Source organism: Doryrhamphus excisus, linkage group LG9 (genome assembly GCF_037039965.1).
Source record: "Doryrhamphus excisus strain RoL-2023G ecotype Guam linkage group LG9, RoL_Dexc_Guam_v1.1, whole genome shotgun sequence".
Classification (NCBI taxonomy): Eukaryota; Metazoa; Chordata; class Actinopteri; order Syngnathiformes; family Syngnathidae; genus Doryrhamphus; species Doryrhamphus excisus.
This window is the reverse complement of record NC_136365.1, coordinates 2,074,407-2,095,849: the sequence shown is the minus strand read 5'-3', so window position 1 is coordinate 2,095,849 and position 21,443 is coordinate 2,074,407. Positions and strand designations below refer to the sequence as shown.

At 40.1% G+C, this 21,443-nt stretch overlaps 2 protein-coding genes across 2 annotated transcripts in view; both read right to left on the bottom strand.

Moving 5' to 3' along the window:
* Nucleotides 1-3,516: 3,516 nt before the first annotated feature.
* cep20 (centrosomal protein 20) lies at nucleotides 3,517-5,501 on the bottom strand. The gene is made up of 4 exons (XM_058075476.2): nucleotides 5,459-5,501; nucleotides 4,997-5,194; nucleotides 4,590-4,674; nucleotides 3,517-4,370 (listed from the first exon to the last, which is right to left on the bottom strand). The coding sequence occupies exons 1-4, from the start codon at nucleotides 5,484-5,486 to the stop codon at nucleotides 4,259-4,261; spliced, it is 423 nt and encodes a 140-aa protein (XP_057931459.2). The 5' UTR covers nucleotides 5,487-5,501; the 3' UTR covers nucleotides 3,517-4,258.
* A 432-nt stretch (nucleotides 5,502-5,933) lies between these two features.
* Nucleotides 5,934-21,443, bottom strand: part of abcc6a (ATP-binding cassette, sub-family C (CFTR/MRP), member 6a) — a 37,846-nt gene continuing 22,336 nt past the window's right edge. Inside the window, exons 9-31 of the mRNA XM_058070653.2 lie at nucleotides 20,864-21,041; nucleotides 19,693-19,854; nucleotides 18,483-18,575; nucleotides 17,944-18,147; nucleotides 17,069-17,215; nucleotides 16,292-16,379; nucleotides 15,851-15,920; nucleotides 15,647-15,773; nucleotides 15,158-15,334; nucleotides 14,930-15,097; nucleotides 14,567-14,750; nucleotides 13,141-13,225; nucleotides 12,939-13,056; nucleotides 12,659-12,866; nucleotides 12,273-12,583; nucleotides 11,983-12,182; nucleotides 11,783-11,909; nucleotides 9,738-9,839; nucleotides 9,449-9,595; nucleotides 9,209-9,367; nucleotides 8,935-9,101; nucleotides 8,273-8,467; nucleotides 5,934-7,221 (exon numbers count right to left, since the gene is read on the bottom strand). Of these exons, the coding sequence (XP_057926636.2) occupies nucleotides 7,113-7,221; nucleotides 8,273-8,467; nucleotides 8,935-9,101; nucleotides 9,209-9,367; nucleotides 9,449-9,595; nucleotides 9,738-9,839; nucleotides 11,783-11,909; nucleotides 11,983-12,182; nucleotides 12,273-12,583; nucleotides 12,659-12,866; nucleotides 12,939-13,056; nucleotides 13,141-13,225; nucleotides 14,567-14,750; nucleotides 14,930-15,097; nucleotides 15,158-15,334; nucleotides 15,647-15,773; nucleotides 15,851-15,920; nucleotides 16,292-16,379; nucleotides 17,069-17,215; nucleotides 17,944-18,147; nucleotides 18,483-18,575; nucleotides 19,693-19,854; nucleotides 20,864-21,041 (3,526 nt within the window). The 3' untranslated portion in view covers nucleotides 5,934-7,112. The remainder of the gene's footprint in view (nucleotides 7,222-8,272; nucleotides 8,468-8,934; nucleotides 9,102-9,208; nucleotides 9,368-9,448; nucleotides 9,596-9,737; nucleotides 9,840-11,782; nucleotides 11,910-11,982; nucleotides 12,183-12,272; nucleotides 12,584-12,658; nucleotides 12,867-12,938; nucleotides 13,057-13,140; nucleotides 13,226-14,566; nucleotides 14,751-14,929; nucleotides 15,098-15,157; nucleotides 15,335-15,646; nucleotides 15,774-15,850; nucleotides 15,921-16,291; nucleotides 16,380-17,068; nucleotides 17,216-17,943; nucleotides 18,148-18,482; nucleotides 18,576-19,692; nucleotides 19,855-20,863; nucleotides 21,042-21,443) is intronic.

The following is a 21,443-nucleotide window of genomic DNA, read 5'->3' as shown; positions in this document are numbered from 1 at the left end:
GGGCTGCACGCGCTGACTATCCTCCACCAGGAAGTACCATCAGCTCGGAGGCAGTAGGCATGCGCACTGAATGCTCCGGCAGACAAGGGTAGTGACGCCTGATAATACTATCATATGGCTACGACTACCATCATTAGGCTTACTACTAATAAAAACAGTAATAACAATTCAGTAGATAGTGTAGGTATCGCCAATGTAATTGAGACCACTGCAACATTGTATTAATATATTATTCAGACATGCTTAACGAGTTACAATAAGCAATATCACGTGATTGCATTTGCACAATTCAGCACATGTTTATTTAGTCTTGAATCTTGAGAGAAGATAAGTGTTTAATTGGTTATTATATACCACCATTTTGTTGGTTATATCTATGGTCATTATTTATTATGGTTGTAAAAAAAAATCACCATTATGTCACTATATGGTTACATTGCCTTGCCAGCCAATGACAAGGCACATATAGACAAACAACCATTCACACTCACATTCATACCTATGGACAACTTAGAGTCACCAATTAAACATGTTTTTGGAATGTGGGAGGGAAACTGGAGTGTGGCTGTCCATTACCATAATTTCAGTTTGTAACATGACTCTACTGATTTTTAACTCCACTCCCACATTAAGTTTATGTTTTTTAATGTTGTTTTTCACTATCACACAAGTGAATGCCAGGAGTCTCAACATCATACAAATCTTCCAAGTTCATATTTTTTTTGCATTATTGATTTATTATTTTGCTTTTTTTTTAATTGAAAATGATCCAATCATGTCTGCCTCTCTCAGGCCACTTCATCATGTTTGTCATGCTGGCTTACATGCAATCTAGGGACAGATGTGAAATGTAATTACTCCATTGTGATTGGTTCATTAGGAGCCAATCATTAGCCAGAACTGCTGACGTCATCCAAATCCAGCATTTTCATTCACTCAGAGATGCAAATATATCACGTCCACGAGCACAGCCTTCACAAGTATATAGATTATGCAATTAACTCTCTCACTCCTCATAAGGCAAGTCGGCTGTCCCCTGCACAGGAATCCCCCTTTACTGTAACCACTCCAGCAAGGTCCCCCTTAATAAACAAACTCATAATTCAGATGGTGACAGGCTCGGTCTGTGTGTGTGTGTGTGTGTGTGTGTGTGTGTGTGTGTGTGTGTGTGTGTGTGTGTGTGTTCTTTCAAATTCCACCATCACAGACAGCGGTACCCCAGCCCTCACATTACCTCCCTCCCCACCCTCTTTCCACCGTCTTTCCAGTGGAACTTCCTATATAAGGACAGTGTACTATTTGCTCCAATAAATCAAGGTGAGAGTTGATAGCTGCAGCCTGTTCTGAGTGGAAAAGCCGGCGTGTGTTTGTGTGTGTGTGTGTGTGTGGATCTACAGTACATGTAGGACTTTGGCGCTCGCCCTCTGGCCAACATCAAGAAGGCAGTGGTGATGCTCTCAGATTTAAAAAGGTACTGTAGGTCGACCAGTGCCCACCGAATGAGGGGGCAAGGAATAGGGAGTGATGAAGAATGAGATGTGAAGGAGGTGAAGGGAAATAAAGCAGGAAGATACACTGAACAGAAGTTGCAGTGTGTTCCATATAAGGAGAGGTGGGGAGGGGAGGGGCTGTCTGGAATCTTAGCTTTCTGTGTTACTGTCAAAGTGTAGCACAGACCAACGCTAGCCCCAGTGACTAAATATGGTCCAGCAGAAATGGCTTTGCAGTAGAACTATAAATGATATTACATCTATGGGAATAATTGTCTTTTTTTTCGGTAGCTGTGGACGACAGAATATCTGCTCCAGTTCAAAATCCCATTGCAACTCTCGTAGCTTGCTCGCTCATTTTATCCAATCACAATCATGTGACCCTTTGGCCTTGCAGACAATCAGACTCTCATTGGATAGTTCTTAATGAAGATGGTACTTCCTGACACATGGAAGCATCAAACCAAATGACTGCCCTTTTATATTTAAATGTATAACTTCTATTCTGCAGGTGCAGTCAATGGCGGGTTGCCAGGTGAGCTACTACTATGGAGAATAATAAACAACTACTGTATGTTAACTCTAAACATGGCAAAACTTGCTGGAAGTCAGCATCACTCCCAGAACTTGATGCCACCCCGCCTTAACCTCCCGTGGCCCCCGGGGAAATTGAGTTTGAGACTCCTGAGGTAGGCCTTCACGATATTAGTCACTGGTTCATCAAGAGTAATAATATTCAATATGCATTATTATCAATACAACCAGGAAGAAGCTGGGTAACGCTTAAAATAACCAAAATACTATAAGTATTACATGTTATCATGAATGTACCTGTTACTATGGCCTTGGCATATATGTAAAATGTTGTTGGCGGTGTTTATTAATAGAGGACGCTATAGGCGGACTATAACTATAGCAGAAAAGTGAAGATATGTGGGTTCACATCTCACATGAGGATTATGAATGATGGGCAAAATATTTTCTATTTGACAAAAACAGGTCACTAGTGGTCCTTTATGGTTTTTCCTCACCCTTGCAACCATAAATGGCCATCTATTTGAAAGAAAATACATTTGTTGATACGTTTGACCGCCACGGAATTCATTTGCATTCTAATTTGAGCCCCGGGGGCAAAGATGAACACAGTGTTTTATTTGTCAAAGAACACTACATTTAATATTTAAACAACCGTCATTTACACATGACTATTTTATAGTGAGGAGGAGCAGTCCCATCAATCATACGGCAAACTGCCAACTGACCGACCACTGTTCATCTTCCTCCACATATATAGCCATTTACAAGAGAGCACTCATATCAACTGCAGTAAATTAAGCGACTACTAACGCTGCAAATAAGGTTTGGTCCAAAGCTACGGAGGTCTTCATGAGAAGCTTGCTGCGCCTCTACAGTACATTGATGCGGAACGGAATATGAGAAAAGTACACATCATATATGTGATGTATAAAAATGTGAGTAATTGATACACCCATAAAATACGTATTTTTGACGCACAGCTCGCTGCTCCTCGTTCCCCTACAAACCTGCCTATTAGCTTGATGCTCTCCTCCGATTGTGGAACAACATTTGCAATAAAAGTCGCCAATCAATTCTCACAAAACAATCCAGTTTTAGGGCCTAAATATGCATCACACACTTATTAAACACATTTAATGTATACAATGTATAACTGTGCTGCAAAATCTCAATGCTTGACAAAAATATCAGTGAACCTGACTACATGTATGCTGTACATTTTATCTGTTTTATCACACACTTAAATCTGAAATCTGCCATGCTGGATGGCGACTGTGCGGGGATGTAAACAGCAAGAGGTGGATACAGCATAGATAAAAGCATAGTTTCAAAAGCGGCTCGGAGTTGGATTTGTATGTTACTTAGGGCAAAAGTGTAGTGTCGGTGTTTAAAAAATGCAATAATAAATAATTAGTTCCAGATGTTAAGAGTGGTAAAAATTTCAGCTTCCCTTACAGGAGGATAAATATAAGTAAAAGTATAATTTTACATTAAAAAAAATGTCAACCTTGATTGCACGCTTATTTGGACTGAGGGTAGTGAAATGAAGGATTCACCATCACAGTCCACTCTCGGCTATAGTATTTATTTTCAAAAAGGCACAATTATTTTGGCAAATTGGCTTGTGGGAGCCAGCTGGGAAAGACTCCAGCATAGATAGGTATAGAAAATGGATAGATGGAAATGTGAATGTTATGGCAATACAATGTCTTTCTGTTAAGCCACTTTGGGCGTTATACTGAAAGGCAGTCCTCCTCTAAGGTAAGACCGCCACCGTGTGGTAATCACTATGAACAGCACACTTAAATACTTTAGAAAACATTTATTTTCAATGACAGAACTAACTAAAAAACATGACCATAACAGTTGTGAAAAAAACTACAAAATTTTGGAATGCAAATTATTCATTCACGAGAGTGGCGGGGTTCTCAGCACCCTGGACTGGTGGCCAGCCAATCACAGGACACATATAGACAACCTACCATTCACACTCATTCAATTTGGAGTTGCCAATTAAACTAACATGTTTTTGGAATGTGGGAGGAAACCGGAGTACCCGGAGAAAACCCACACATGCGTGGAGAGAACATGCAAACTCCACACAGAGATGCCCGTGGGTGGAATTGAACTTGGGTCTCCTATCTGTGAGGCCTGTGCGCTCACCACTCGTCCGCCGGAATACAAATTAGATAAATAAATTATGATTTTCACCTACAACACAGGAACATCTTTTAGCTGTCTGCTTTATGTCCTGTGTTGCCAACAGCAGGACCCCTTAGGAACACTTTCCTCTCGTCATCGCCACTATGCAGGAAGTGGGACACCAACCCGTACAGGAGTGGCCTGGAAGGTTATTGGAAAAATATAACATTAATGTATTATATTTCAAGTTATAGTATGGGGGAATATTGCATGGTTCAAAATGTAACTGAGGGGAAAACTCATGCAAAAACAAAGATGCGGTTATGTAATCTCTGTGTGTGAAAGTGATAGATCTGTCCAACAAATGATCAAAACTCCAAAATATGTGTGTACTGGCCATTCCCAGACAAAAACACTTACACGGACTTGGAGCTCATATCCTCTGTGACTCTCAGCTCGCTGGCCAAAAACTGTCTATCCAGGGGAACTTGGGGTTGGCCTGACTCTGGGACAACAAACATTTAGAGCCCAGTTTAGAAATACATTTTGCTCAACAATGAGAATCGGGCAAGTAGGAAAAAAAACTGTCAAATTTTGTTCCACTCTGTTAAAAAGGAAGACTTTTGACCACAGTGCAGAGTCCAATAATAATAATCTTGAGCAAAACAAGTATTGTTTTGTGTTTCTTTCAGTGAGTGAGGGTGTGATGTTGCAATGTCGATTAGCAGACTGCCTCCATTTTACTGTATTGTACACAGGTGTGTAAAATATAATGGAGTGTTATGAAATATTTGATATTTACCGTAATGACGCAAGAGACGACTTACCTGCTGTCAGAACCGACGCAGTGTACCGGTACTTGTTGAACTCCAGGTACTCTCGGATGAGCTCGTTGATGAGCAGGTTTTCGTGGGACAACGACGGACGCTGTTCGCGCTGGTCATCCAGGGCGCCGAACACCTCTGCGCGGATACGAGCCTTCAGCTGGCCCAGCACCCCGCGGGATTCGAGGGTTTCTCGGACGGCTAAAAGGTGTGGATTTGAACCCATTAGCTAGTCTGTGTAGTCACTCTGAACTATGATAGGGAGTGTATCAACTTTGCTAGCGAAACAAAGCATGGCAGCTAGTGCTACTTATGCTAGCATAATCGTAGTTATTTCCAGCGTACAAAACATCACCAAGCAAGACGACAATAAATTCCGTTATTATAACAATGGTTGCACATAAGGGTCCCAAATTTCCAGTTTAGTAATGTAAAACTCTTAACCACAGTAAGCTAATAACTTACCACATTTCAGTTCAGTGATGGTCGCCATTGCAACAAGTGTAAACAAACCAATGGCTTTTCTTCGTCCAATTTAAATGATAATCTGATCGTTTCTGCCACCTAGCGACTGTCCTTTAGTACTACACATGACGGGACCAAAATGCAGAATATCTTTGAAGTTAATTTATTTCAGTCTTTCGATTGAAAAAGTGAAACTCTTATATTCTATAGCTTCACTAGCCACAGAGTGAAATATTTTAATAATCTATTTTTCAAATTTCTTCATAGATCATATAACAACAGTTTACAGCTATTAAAAACAAATAGTGTTTTGTGCTGTAATCAGCAAATGAAGTGAATTAATTAAACGTGAATTGAACTCCTAAAACTCACATTTTTCTCCATTCACAGTTTATCACAAATAAAAACTCCAACACACACTATTCCAGTATTGAGTCAAATACATTTATTTTCATTCGGCATTATGCCATAGAACAGTACAATACAATAATAGAAATTGATCAGTGAAAAATGAAATAGCTTGTTATAAAAAAAGTATAAATATAATACAATCCTCAGAATTTTGAAATACCACATAAACTACATGGTTTTTACTTGAATATATTGTCTAAACCAGTAAGACAAAAACAGTATATGACTTTTCTCTACAAAAAAGTTCATATAATTCTTTGAATCAAGGCTAAAGGTCTTTGAGGAGTATCTACACTGTAGCTTCAGCAAAAAAATAGAATAGTGAATTCTCTGTATATACTGTATATATATATTTATATATATATGTATGGCCTGAGTTGTGCGGTGGTGGCAGAGAGACAATCACTCACCAAGATTTATTATTATTGTTTAGAATAGACATTCTCCTCATTCATGGCGGTTTTTCAGATGTAGGCATCAAGTTAAAACTAACCATGACGGTTTCTTTGGACTTCATGTGTTTACTTTGACATAAACAACAGCCTCTGAATGCCTTGGCCCACACTATTGTTTTCCCCCTATTCTCTGTCATATAAATATTCTAAGTTGGTCGCTTCAAGCTCATTTCTGACGGTTTTGAAAACCTCACTTCCCTCATGTTTGCCAGGCTGAACCCTCCGCAGGGTCAGTATGTCAGAGTCGATGCTCGTTTTTGGGACCACGAGCCTGACTAGGAATGGAAATACTGTAACCTGTTTTTTGTCATTCAAGGCTGAAAACGTGAGTAAACATCAATGTTAAAGCCTGAGAAAATATAAAAAATTGTTGTGCTTTATAACACGTAGAAAATTACAAAAATAATACCGTTCCCAAAAATTACAAAAAAATAATACTGTGCCCAAAAGTCTTTTAAAATTCCGGTCCTCTTTCATTCCAGGCTTTGGCTTAATCCTCAAATAGAAAAATTCCATTTTCTTCATATACATTATTAATAGCTTGCACGCTTCCAGCAACCCACTATAGCTTTGTTTGGATGTTCATAATCTGAGGTTAACAACTTCCATGTGTGTGAGAAACCAAAGACTAGGCACGAATGTCGGCAGTATCTCTGGACAGTCAATCACAATGCCCTGGGTTGAGCTGCCACAATGCTAGGAAGGGCTACTTCAACTTTTGTTGAAAAGCCATGCAAAAAAAAAAAAAAAAAAAGGTGCCAAGTTTTCATGGGAGCGCCTGAAAAGAACTAGACCAGCCCGGCTTCCCGGCACATTCGGAAGAACTGTCCTTGCTGTGCAATTAGGTTGGCTGGAGAGTCCATCTCTGAGATGTGGCCACGGTCCATAACGATCACTCTGTGGAGAAACAAGAAGATTTTTTTTGACTCAACTATTCTGTACATTCATTCAGTGTATTCATAGGCGAGGGTAGAAGTTGGTTGGACTGGGGAACTCCACCTATAGGCATATTGGCATTTCTATATATGTCACCAACACTCCTTTACTGAAAAAAATGCTATAAATAAATCAAGTGAATCCCCGCACATTTGCGATTCATTAGTGAATTTTTTTTTTTTATCATATATTAGGCCATTTTTGTCCACAAAAATAATAACTTGATAATGTTTTTTTACTTCTTTTTTGTCAAACATAGACATTTTGCACCTTGTTTGACGGTCATTAAACGCACCATAGATGTGTACTGTTCATTGATCATCTTCCATTCATTAGTGGTAAGTACCTATAGTACATTCATTCATTCATTTTCTACCGCTTTTTCCTCATGTGGGTCGCGGGGGGTGCTGGTGTCTTGGGGCGAGAGGCGGGGTACACCAGCCAGCCAATCACAGGGCACAAATAGACAAACAACCATTCACACTCACATTCATACCTATAGTACATTTTATACTTTAAATGGGACCTATTGTGCTTTTTCTTTTCCTTTTTTGACCTATAAATGTTGCTACAATGTTGTATTTTCGTGTTAAAGCATGCTAACACGTCAGAAAATGTGTTTTTTTTTAACACCGAGTTCCACTGTCGTCAATGCAACCTGGTTTCCTTATATGGGCATGCCCACGCACAAGCTATGTGAGTGGAGAAAGTGTAGGGAGTGAAATTACACAGACCGTTTCAGCTAAAGTCAAGATATACAGGAGACACTACAGGAAGAGGTGCAGAGTCTGGAAGATCTAGAAAGCTTTCTGTGCGGGTTATCGTGTAGTCCAGAACTCAATCCAAAATCTTGAAAATTAGTCTAATAGGTCCCCTTTAATTGTGTCGAATAAACATGTTAGGCATATTTAGGGCTTAAATTTGAATCTAATCTAATTACACTTTTATTGCAAATGTTGATGTAAAAAACCCTGCAGGGCTGTACTGTACCGTATTAGACTTCAACGTATACCTTGTGTAATCCATGATGGTGTTAAGGCGGTGAGCGATGGTAAGAACAGTGCAGTCTTCAAACTGTGTGCGGATTGTGGACTGGATCAGCGTGTCGGTCTCCAGATCCACGGCGGCTGTTGCCTCATCCAGAACCAGGATTTTGGTTTTCCTCAGCAAAGCTCTTGCCAGGCACACAAGTTGGCGCTGACCCAAACTGGACACGTTTGAGGAAGATAAGAAGCAATATTAGTCGGGGTCTGTTTGTTTTACACAAATTGCAACTGTTCAGCGGACTCACTGATATCATTTTTTGCTATTATGTTTTTCCAATTGCAATACAATAATTATACATATAATAAAACATATAAAAAAACACATATACAAAAAAATATATAATATTACACATGCAAAACATTGCCATTTTATGCAAATTTACCTTCTGGGAAGCACAAAAACACAGTATGAGGTTACCCAGCATGCCTTGCGGGTTATAAATGAACATAAAATAGTATTGTTTTGCATGCATATTAACAGTAAGTGTTTCCCTTGATACATATTGTGTACATTTATTTCATCGTGGGTGAAGGAGGCGTTTGATGACCTTCCTGTTCATTTGTGAGTGTCAACATAGACATTTTTAAGGGTGTCTCAATTACTTGTGGGTGCTCTAAGAATGCGTACCTAAGGTTCTCTCCCCCCTCGGAACATTCATGGTTGAGTTTCTCAGGCAGGCTGGACACAAAGTTCTTGAGGTGAGCAAGCTCGAGTGAACTCCAGACTTCTTCATCTGTGTAGGTGTCAAAGGGATCAAGGTTCATCCGTAGGGAGCCGGAGAACAGCACAGGATCCTGAGAAGAAGTCCCACAGATAAGTAAGTTGTAAGTATCAGTTCAAAGTAATCTTAGCAGTTCATATATGGAAATCCAGAGTAGAGTATTTGTTGTAAATAACTAACCTGAGGAATGATAGTAATCCGTGATCGAAGATCATGAAGTCCAATATCGGCAATGTTGACCCCATCTATAAAAATGTTTCCCTTTGCTGCTTCTAAGATTCGAAATATTCCCAGGGCAAGTGAGGATTTCCCAGCTCCCGTCCTTCCAACAATACCCACCTGGAACATATTTGGGAGGTCTTATATATCAAAATAATTCAGTGTCTGTGTAAGCCTCATTCCGCAATCAAAATGACTCACTTTCTCTCTTTCATGAATCTGCAAGGTAATGCCTTTCAAAGCCAACTCCAATCCTTTGCGGTACTGAAGACCGTAGTCCTGGAACTCTATAGTGCCCGTCTGGGGCCAGGCCAGAGGCAACGAGCTGCCTTCTAGGCTCCAGCTGGCCTGTGTAACGTCAAGAGAAGGGAATAAGTCACTGAGTGTATAGTGTATTTTTATATTTGAAAAAAAAAATGAACCAAACCTTGCACAATGTGTGCATGTGTGTGTGTGTGTGTGTGTGTGTGTGTGTGGTGGAAACACTAACCTCTTTTGCAGTGTCAGCATACTCATTTACTCTTTCCACTGAAACAATGTTGTTTTCCACATCAGTCCAGGATCTAACAATCCAGCTCAGGATTCCAGTCACCTGCAATAAAGTCAATTTATTATGACTACGCGATACATATACTGGTGCAAAAACCTGGCAAAAGATACAACTGGAATAATACAACATTTTTTTATTTGTAGAAATTCCTTTAACGTTCACAATATCTATAATAAGACACTTTTGTGGTAGAAAATCCATCTCAGTTGCTCTGTATTGTAAAGCTCGAGTTGCATAGAAGTCAGCGGTGAACCTCAACTTGTGTTTAGGAAGTATTCTTTATATGCAGTAAATCAGCTTAAATTGGTTTATGGCAGGGGTCTCAAACTCTCAGGAGCTAGGTTCTGGGTGAAGACGGGCCGCATCAGGTTTTAAAAAAAAACAAACCCAAAACGCATTTATTAAAAACTGGAAAAAAAATCAATAAAAAAAACTATCTTCAATGCTTTTGCTTCTGCTATACCCTACACTTTTTCAGTACTTTGGTTCCGGTTTTCCACACCAAAATATCTGATAAAACATTCCACTGTTCTCAAATATCTTAATTTTTATTTTTCTATACACAAAATAAGATAAAAAAAAACAAACAAATTAAGAATAAAGACAATAAATCAATCAATCAGTAATAAAGAAGTAAAATAATAATAAAACAGCAAATAAGAAAAACGTAAGAAACCACATACAGTTGGTAGAGAAATTATTTTTTTCATATTCAAATGTACAGTATTAACAGTTATTTAACCTTTAACATGAACATTAATGAAACCTAATAATTTGACCCAATTAGCATGTTAGCATCGTACTCAGTTCCATCTGGGAGCAGCGTCGTAACTTTAACAACATGTTTGATGAGATGCTTTATCTTGACGTGTATTTTCCCTTTTATTCCAAATCATTATCTACATTTATTTGTACCCAGCGTCATAAGCCTTTAGCTTCATTGCTAATCCAAAGCAAAACAGGGCGGGGTAACAGGGTAGGGTAACAGTATGGGCGGGGGCAAAATCATGTTAATTGTGTCCGGTGTGCACACAGCTTTAAGCTGTCATTTCAACATTAAACTTTGGTATCAAGGTGGGGGCCTCAAACTAGCGGCTCGCGGGCCACATTTGGCCTGCGGGCCACGAGTTTGAGACCCCTGCTGTACATCATTTGACAAAACAGTAAATGCAATGCCGACTCTTGATTCTCATTGATAATAATATACAGTATAGTAGATGCATATCGTTACATGAATATGAGTTGAGCATTATTGTCATTTTTTGGACAGAATTTTGAAAGTGCAAATAACCTATATTAATTAGGGCTGTCAAATGATAAAAAAAACAACTGATTAATCTGTCCTTTAATCGTGATTAATCGTGATTAATCATCTTTCCCAGCTGTTTTGCATAGTAACATTTGAATCACAGCTTACTGTGTAATTGTGAGCAATGAGGTGTTGCATTCAAAGGCACCACATCATTTGAAATTTGCGAAAAAAAATATGCCAAGCCATATCTACTAGGGATGTCTGATAGTACCACTTATCAGCATAACAATGTGATATTGGTTGATATCCGATTTTTTTCTTTCTGTTCTTTAATCATGATTAATCATGATTAATCATCTTTCCCAGCTGTTTTTCATAATAACATTTGAATCGCAGCTTACTGTGTAATTGTGAGCAATGAGGTGTTGCATTCAAAGGCACCACATCATTGAGTTCACAGGTTTCGGAGCATAGTTATATTCAGCAAAATTCACTTCCGCATTAATATAAGAGATAAGGTAAGATAAGATATGTCTTTATTCGTCCCTCATTGGGGAAATTTGCAAAAAAAAAACCATGCCAAGCCATATCTACTAGGGATGTCTGATTACATATATCGGTATGGGCCGCAAGTTTGAGACCCCTGGTTTATGGTATTTATGGAGTTTAAAAGTAGACATTTGTGGGTGGGGATGGACTGCATGAAGACTCCTTTAGTGTATTGGCTTCTTACCTGTAGGGAGTGCGACACAGCCAGACCCACTATGCCTGGACTCAGGGTATTCTTTCCTATCACAGAAAGAATGGCAGCTGCTAACACCACTCCGTTACCGACAAACTCCAGATTGACAGCCAACCATCTATGGGTAAAACTTCAATGAATTCTCATTCTGCCGAGCAAATAATTAAAATATAGATATGACGATATCTCACCGAGTGGCCACAAATCTCGGGAAGTAAGCAGTCTGATTGAAGTCTACTCTGTCATTGGCCTGTAGAATAAACCTGGACTGATCACCAAAGGCTCTGATGACGCTGGCGCCCTGCACCGTCTCGTTGAAGTGGGTATAGATGGGGGAGCGGCTCACAGCTTCCAGCCTCCGCAATTGACAGGATGTGGCAACGTAGAAGCTCTGTTGTGGGAAACATCAAACAGTTCACATCAATTTCCAATAACATTTTATATCACATAAGTCATAAAGTACAAAATCATCACGGTTTACCTGAACGAAGGCGTAGAGGAATGCGAGCGGCAGGATGACCACGACAGCAAAGGGTGTTGCCATCATCACGATGATGCACACCTCCATGAGTTTAAAGACGTAACTCAGCATCATCTTCAGACCCTCGGGTACCATGCAGTCTATGGCGTCAATTTCTTTAGCAAAGCGGTTGAGCAAGTTTCCGCTGGGAGTGCATTCGAAGAAAGACATCGGCGAACGCAACACGTTGACGAGCAGGTCCATGTGCAGGTGACGGGAGGCGATGATGCCGCAAATAGAGATAGCCATTGTCGTCCCAAAGATGGCAATGCCTGAATAGACCCAAAGTATGTTAAAGATTATTGAAAAGTAAACATGATGAAATATTACAAATCTTTTGATCTCACCTTGAACGAAACCCAGTGCTCCAAAGACAGCTAGTTTCAGATCTGCGTCAGTCTGGGTGCCGTTAACGATCGGGTCATCGGCCCACATGCTGAGCCAGTAGTTGTAGGCCAGTGAGGCTCCTTGTTGAAACGCGTACAGGAAGACAATAGGGATGATGATGGCCAAGCCGATGGTCTTGAAGTACTTTTGGTACATCTCCAGCCTCACCTGCAGCCAGGAAAAAGTAAGCCATTTAGTTTATCAGTGAATGTCTGAATCATACATCATATTAATTCTTACTCTTCCAGTGCGGGCCTTATCAACCACCGTTAGCTTGCCGAGGTCCTCTGAAACTTGCTCCTCCTCGGTTTCAGACACAGGCTCCATATTCTGCAGGTTTGTATTAGTTGTGTCACCGCTGTAAGAAATGACAACAAAAGAGGAGTTATCGCTTGAGTAATTCCTGTTGTTTTCTTTGGGCCTCCCGTGTGTGTTAATGTACCCAATGAGCTGCTCTTGAGATAAATCTCTGGAGAATGGCATGAAGTCCACCATGCTGAGACGAGCATTGGACCTCCTGGAACCAGCTGCAGAAAAGCACATTTTGTATTATTATTCGGACTTTATTATTTTAAACTTTATTTTGACCTAAACAACAGTGCAATTCCGACACAATATACCGTATGTACCTACAATGCACAAACATCTCTATGTTCATCCTCTTTATTACGCTTGTGTGCTTTCTAAATATACATAAATGCAAGGATAAGCAATATGTGGATATTATGGATGTCAGATTTTTTGCCCAAAACCGATATTGTCCAAGTCTCTAAATTTCAGATACCGATATATGTAACATGACATATCTCTTGAGAAGGAATGAACACATATGTGTTTTTTTTTAAATATCAGATTTCATGATTGTGAAAAAAATCGGATATCAACCAATATCGCATTGTTATGCTGATAATTGGTACTATCAGACATCCCTAGTAGATATGGCTTGGCATATTTTTTTTGTTGCAAATTTCCCCACTGAGGGACGAATAAAGGCATATCTTATCTTATCTTATCTTATCTCTTATATTAATGCAAAAGTGAAAATTGCTGAATATAACTATGCTCCGAAACCTGTGAACTCATTGATGTGGTGCCTTTGAATGCAACACCTCATTGCTCACAATTACACAGTAAGCTGTGATTCAAATGTTACTGTGAAAAACTGCTGGGAAAGATGATTAATCCTGATTAATCCCGATTAAAGGACAGAAAAAAATCGGATATCAACCAATATCGCATTGTGATGCTGATAAGTGGTACTATCAGACATCCCTAGTAGATATGGCTTGGCATATTTTTTTTTTTGCAATTTTCCCCACTGAGGGACGAATAAAGACATATCTTATCTTATCTTATCTCTTATATTAATGCGGAAGTGAATTTTGCTGAATATAAGTATGCTCCGAAACCTGTGAACTCAATGATGTGGTGCCTTTGAATGCAACACCTCATTGCTCACAATTACACAGTAAGCTGCGATTAAAATGTTACTGTGGAAAACAGCTGAGGAAAGATGATTAATCACGATTAATCACGATTAAAAGACAGATTAATCCATTTTTAAATAAATCATTTAACAGCCCTAATTATTATAGGTTATTTGCACTTTCAAAATTCTGTCCTAAAATGACAATAATGCTCAATTCATATTCATGTAACAATATGCATCTACTATACTGTATATTATTATCAATGAGAATCAAGAGTGGGCATTGCATTTACTGTTTTGTTGAATCATGTACAGTATTTTGAAGCGTCTGAGTTGCAGTGTGCAAGCCATATACTGTATACTGTACATTGTTTCTTCAGGCTCCATAGATAGCATATGATAAATAAATATAACTAAGTTAAATACACGCCCGACTCACCTCTTTGTATGGCGCTCTCTTTCCTCTCCGCACTCGCAAAGGTGTGGATGAAATCCGCAAAAGCGCCACGGCGGCTGAGGAGTTCCTGGTATGATCCGCTCTCTGTGATTTCGCCGTTTACTAGAACGAGGATGAGGTCAGCTTGCGGCAGGAAGCTCATCCCATGGGTCACCAAGATACGGGTCTGCAGAGCCACACAAGTCAGAAAAAAAAATGCAATATTGTGGCTGTCTGAAGAAAATAAACGTCGCCAAAGTGACTGTTTCTGTCTTGTTACAACAACAATGCAGGCCACATTCTTGTATAAATGGTTGAGGTGTCGTGAAACCACGTTTTCTCTATGGAAGCACAGTTCTACTCTACCTTGTCTTGAAGCACTCCTTTGGGTCCGATAACTTTGTCAAAGATGTGCTGACCGACGTGTGCGTCTACAGCAGACAGCGGGTCATCCAGAAGGTATACATCAGCTTTTCTGTAGACAGCCCTGGCCAGGCTCACCCTCTGCTTCTGTCCACCTGAGAGGTTTAGTCCCTGCAAGAGAAGATTTTGAGGCAATGCTCATAAAAAAAAAAAATGATGCTAACTCCTTACCTTTTCTCCAATTTCAGTTGCGTCTCCAGCTGGTAGAATGTTAAGATCAGGCAGAAGAGCGCAGGCCTCCAACACACGATGGTACCAAGTCTTCAGCCTCTCACGGCCAAATATGATATTGTCTTGGACTGTAGCATTCTGGATCCAAGCCTGCTGGGGAACGTATGCGGTAGAACCCTGCAAATAGAGTGATATGTTTGTGTCTTTATTCGTCAATAATGACGTTTTTTCATCAAGCGTTGAGATTTCCCACTTTGTCAGTTGTCCTTGAATGCACCATAGTTGTATGCTGTTTGTTTGTTTGGCTATGGAAACATTGATTAGCGGTCCTAGAGCCACCGTAGTCTATGAGCTGCATTAGCTGTTCTCAAAACTCGCATTAATAATTTGAAAAAGTTCTTTTTTTCAGACCAGTTTGCTACTTTTTCATACCTGAGTGGGATTTACATTCATTAAAAAATACGCAGATGAGGAGAGTTTGCATTCTACCTTCATGCTGACATGGCCACTTCTCTTCTCTGTTTCTCCAAGCATGGCGGACAATAAAGAGGACTTTCCGCTGCCCACATGTCCGACCACGGCCACAAGAGAACCCCGCGGCACACGGACAGAGATCCTGTCAAGAAAAGTCAGTGGTAATTGTACTAAAAATTTATTTTTGTTTTAAAATGGCCACTTGTTGACAGCTCATACTTTTTCAAACATGGAGGACCCTCTGCAGACCAGCTGAATGTTCCGTTTTCAATCACCACGTCCTCCCCGTCTAATCAAGACAAAAAGCAAGTGGATTTGCTTCGTCATAAGAATTACAGAGTTTTTACTTTTTACAGGCAGTCTGAGCAAGTGTTGACAGAAAACTGTAACGCGTGTGTCTAATTCCTCCATAAATCATACATTTGAACTCTGATTTATGCTCAACCACTGAATAAGAACATCCTGCCATTACGCTATGCGTCTCTATCTGTCATCCTGGCGGTCCAGGAAGTGACAGTGCACATCATTTATGTCAAACTCCAGAAAACACAAACTACTAAATCTTGTGGTATGACCGCATTTATTATGACATAGTCTGTATAAGGAAAATAACAGTCTATTCATCCAGTGTAATCATTGAAACATGGGTGTGGTTCTTACCAGAACTCATTGGAGACTTTAATACGTTGTCCACTTTGAGTTCCTCTGAACACAGATACTTTCCCAGGCGCTTTAGTGAAACCACAGCCTGGAACACAGAAAGTAGTTTATCTTCTGACTGTACGCCGACCGCATCACTGTAACCAACCACTTGCATAATCCCATGAGCTGTAATACAAGAGCGGCATCTATGTGTTGATTGACAGTGTCAAAGGGGTATATTCATTTAGGAATGACTTCATTATCATGGGTACGTTTGCAGCGGTGCAGAACTTCACTGTATTTCACTGGGCAAAAAGGATGTTTGTTTGGCTACAAAAGCTTCAATCAAAAAAGCCAAACAACCATTCACACTCACATTCATACCTATGAACAATTTGGAGTCGGCAATTAACCTAGCATGTTTTTTGGAATGTGGGAGGAAACCGGAGTACACAGAGAAAACCCACGCAAACTCCACACAGAGATAGCCGAGGGTGGAATTGAACCCTGGTCTCCTAGCAGTGAGGTCTGCGCGCTAACCACTAGACTGCCGTGCCGCCCGCTATACAGTTTGGCATTTAAAATGTGTTTTAGGACAACGGTAACTGAATTAGACAGGAAGCTAATGTCATAATTACAACAGTTGCTTTTATTGCAAATGTTGATCCAAAATCGGAGGCGATATGTGTGTGTGTGTGTGGGGTGGGGGCATGCTATGTTGTCAAAAATAGACATGCGCGCGTGCGTTTTGTTTACCCGCAACATAGAGAGTATCTACTCTGAGTTTCGACGTACCTGCATGGTTGTGCTTATTGCAAATGGAAGCTGGCTAAGTGGAGTCTTCAGGATGTTGATCAGCGCCATCGAAACAAAAACCTTCTGAGCATCCAGGATGTTTCTGTCATCAAGCATCACGTAGACACCAAACATTGCAAAAGCAATCTGGAGGATGGCAAGACATATGATGGTAATGGTAATGGTAATGGTAATGGTAATGGTAATGGTAATGGTAATGGTAATGGTAATGGTAATGGTAATGGTAATGGTTTTATTTCATTTGAACATGCATCAGATTACAATTGAGTGCATCCCATAATCAGTTCCCAGTTCCACATGTCCAAAAGGAGTAGGAAGAAGCAAAGCTTATTAAATCCTACCCCTCCATCTGGTACTTTTACAATCAGTAACTGTTACATTTGTTCACTTCCTGCTTTCCATAATACAGTTTTTTTTTTTTTTTTTTTTAATAATGCAATTTAGTTCCTCCCTGAGATCATATTGGAGTATTGGATGACATTTTTAGGTAATTAGTTGTTTTAGCCTAATGCATTATTAGTTTGATAATTAACTATATCAGCAAGTTTAAGTATTTGTGATTTTAGAAATAAGGAGTTAGTATGTTCTCTGTAGGCGGCATTATGAATTATCCTTACTGACCTTTTTTGCAGTACATTTAGCGAGTAAAGATTGCTTTTATAGTTATTAGCCCATATTTCCACACAATAAGTAAGATATGGTAGAACCAATAAAGAGCAATAAAGAGTGTGGAGTGATTTCAGATTGAGAACAAATTTTGCTTTGTTCAATACTGAAATATTTCTGGCCACCTTATGTTGTATATGTATCTCAAAGACGAGCGGTGAAGACAGATATTTGTCAAGCGTCCTTACCATAAAAGACGAGGAATTGAAAGATGCAATAGAGATGGAATAAAGGATCTGGGATTTCTTCAGGGCCTTTAGTTCTTTTTCTCTGTAACCCAGAACCTGCTCCAAGAATGCCTTCTCCCAGGCGTAGAACTTCAAAATCTTTATTCCGTTCAAGATCTCATTCATTAGTCTGATGCGGCTGTCCATGAACTTCATTTGAATCTCCTATTAAGAAAACAAACCCCCCAAAGAATAAACATAAATGACATAATGTTATGTTCTTTATATCACATATTGTAACAATTCATGCCAAGTTGAAGAAGTAGGGCCAGAAATGTGGTTCCAATTCAGTACTGGGTTTGATTAAAGTAGCATTCATAGTCCCTCTCTTTCCAGTTATTGTTGTTGTCACACTATTTGGGGCCAAAAAAAAAGACTAGTCACAATGAAACAATCATCAACAACAACAACAACAATAACAACCCACATGGCTCCTCATCATCTATCTAAACCAGATGTAGCCAACATGCAACTGTGGGGTATTCCCGACCATTTTTTACCTGCAGTTTGCTTCTTTTCTTTGCTATCAGTCCATTCAGAGGGAAAATCAGGATGACTGTGGCGATTCCTGCCAAAGCTGATGGTCCAAGGTGCTGAATAAAAGAAAGAATTAGTGGATTTTTCATTAATTAGATCATCGATTTCTCAAACTTCAAGTGTTCTTTATATGTATTGAATTTATAATGAAATGTTTACAACCAAGTGGTTAGCACTGGACACACAGATAGGAGACCCGAGTTCGATTTCACCCTCGGGTATCTCTGTGTGGAGTTTGCATGTTCTCTCTGATGTTCTCTGAGTTTTTCTTCCCACATTCCAAAAACATGTTTTTTTTTGACAACATAGCATGCCCCCCCCCCCACACACACATATCGCCTCCGATTTTGGATCAACATTTGCAATAAAATTATGTCATTAGCTTCCTGTCTAATTCAGTTACCATTGTCCTAAAGTTAACAAGCTAAATGCATCAAAACACGTTTTAAAAGCCAAAATGTATAGCGGGCGGCACGGTGGTCGGCGGTCTAGTCTACCAGGGTTCAATTCCGCCCTCGGCCATCTCTGTGCGGAGTTTGCATGTTCTCCCCGTGCATGCGTGGGTTTTCTCCGGGTACTCCGGTTTCCTCCCACATTCCAAAAAACATGCTAGGTTAATTGGCGACTCCGAATTCTCCATAGGTATAAATGTGAGTGTGAATGGTTGTTTGTCTACTTATACGTATGTGCCCTGTGATTGGCTGGCTGGTGTATGCCGCCTCTCACTTGACGACACCACCCCCCGTGAAGATAAGCGTTAGAATATGAATGAATGAATGTTTACAACCAGCAGAAATGCCTAACTCAGTCACTCAAGCAATAAGTAACACATGTGTATCAAAAATGGACGATTCCACACTAATATACACGCAAAACAGTACTATTTCATACTAATGAATTTCTATTGTGCATTTCCCCAACAGGACCCAGCATGCCTTGCGGGTTAGAAATAGTACAAATTAGTATTAATTTACAGGTATATTATTAGTATTGTCTGTGTTGCACCGTTTTATTGTGTACTCCACATGTGTTACTTGTGTTATTTTTGCTTGCAGCGTTTGATGACCTTTGTGTTGTGTGGATACGGGTGGAACTGTCACGCTCATTCAAACAGACAGCACCGTAGTACAATTGTGTCATTAACATAGAACACAACTATGACGGGATACATACTTGCCACAGGAAGAAGAGACAAAGGGCGATTTCTATAGGCGCAAGCCACACCGCGTTGAAGTAAACCACAAAGTCCATGAGCTTCTGGGTGTCCGCTGAAACCAAATTTACAATCTCTCCGACGGTGCAAGTCCTCCTGGCAGCGCTGTTTATCACCAAAGACTGGAGCGACAATGACAGAGAGCAAATCATAAGAACACGAGCATTTCATTTTTGTATCAATTTCCTTTAAAATACTATAGACACTATATACACGGAGTTATATACCCATAGCGCAGTGCTAGAGTGCTTTTAGCATTAGCGCTGACCTGTCAATGTGTATGAATTTTTTCGCAATTTGACTCTTAAATATGCTTATATGCTCCACTGCTCTCCATTTTGTTGCATTTCTCACGTTTTAGTTATGATTTCAGTTTGCATGGTATAGATAAAAATAGTCGGCGGCACGCAGCACTTAGCATTTAGCAGTTCTAGTGCAGGAGGAACATTTGTTGTGTGCGGGGCTGCATCGGGCTCCGGATGAAACGATGAAAAACGGGCATTGTGCACACTGATATCACACTGATATTTACTGATATTTGATCCCCTCCACAGAAGAGGTCAGATAAAAATAAAAATAGTCGGCGAGCACGCAGCACTTAGCATTTAGCAGTTCTAGTGCAGGAGGAACATTTGTTGTGTGCGGGGCTGCATCGGGCTCAGGATGAAACGATGAAAAACGGGTGTTGTGCACACTGATATCGCACTGATGTTTGATCCCCTCCACAGAAGAAGATGGAGTCGGCTGCATCTGCTCCTTCAGAAGGCAGCGGATGCGGCCTTAGGGACCCAGCAGAGGTGGATAAACCTGCTTTTCATTCAGGTTTTCAGTATGAAAAGACTAGAAATAAATGCATATGCAAATGCAAATGAGAGCTCATGGCCATTTTCTGTAGCTCTCATAAGAAAAAAAAATCGGTATAGGTATCGGAAGTATAAAACCCTGATCAGAACATCCCGAATAAATAGATATTATCAGTTTCTCAGTAGTATTTCAAATCGGGTGTAGTGCAAAACATTTCGGTCCCCCACACAACGGCAACAGGTGGACACACACGTTAACGAGCATTTAATTATTCATTTAATATGAACCTTTTCTACTATTATTATTAGTGCCATTAGCGTCACTCACCTTTCGGTAAACCAAGCCCATAACAGCTGTCTTAACCCTCATTCCCACTGTGAAGCAAGTGTACATGTACTGATGGTTGAAGAGGGACTGGAGGCAAGACAGCAGGAACATCAACGTGGCGTAGAAGTAGCCTTTCCACAAGGGAGCATCTTCATCTCTCATGAAGCCCAGGAGGAGACTGCAGAAAAAAAAAAATCCATTTTTTTTTTAATGTGTATAAAAACCGTGTCCAATGCCGGCCACACAAAGTAGTTTTGGTTGTGCAACGCTGCCTGGCCTCACACCACCCCAGAGGTCCTATTGTGGTCTGCACGTTTACTGTGTGCCTTACTGGGGCAAAGGTTCTGTGGGTTAGGCTACTTCTTGCTTACAAATCCATGACCCTATTTAACACTTCCAATAATTGTGTGTTTGTGCATCAAAAACAACATTCCAGTCTGGCCGGTGGAATCGGTGCGGTGAGAGGTGGCCTTGACATGTTTGCATTGCTGTACACTCGAGTTTGCTTGGCATTGACACATGTGAGTAGTAAATAAAACAATGACCTTCACATCTGGGGTAAAATATGTCACACTTTAGT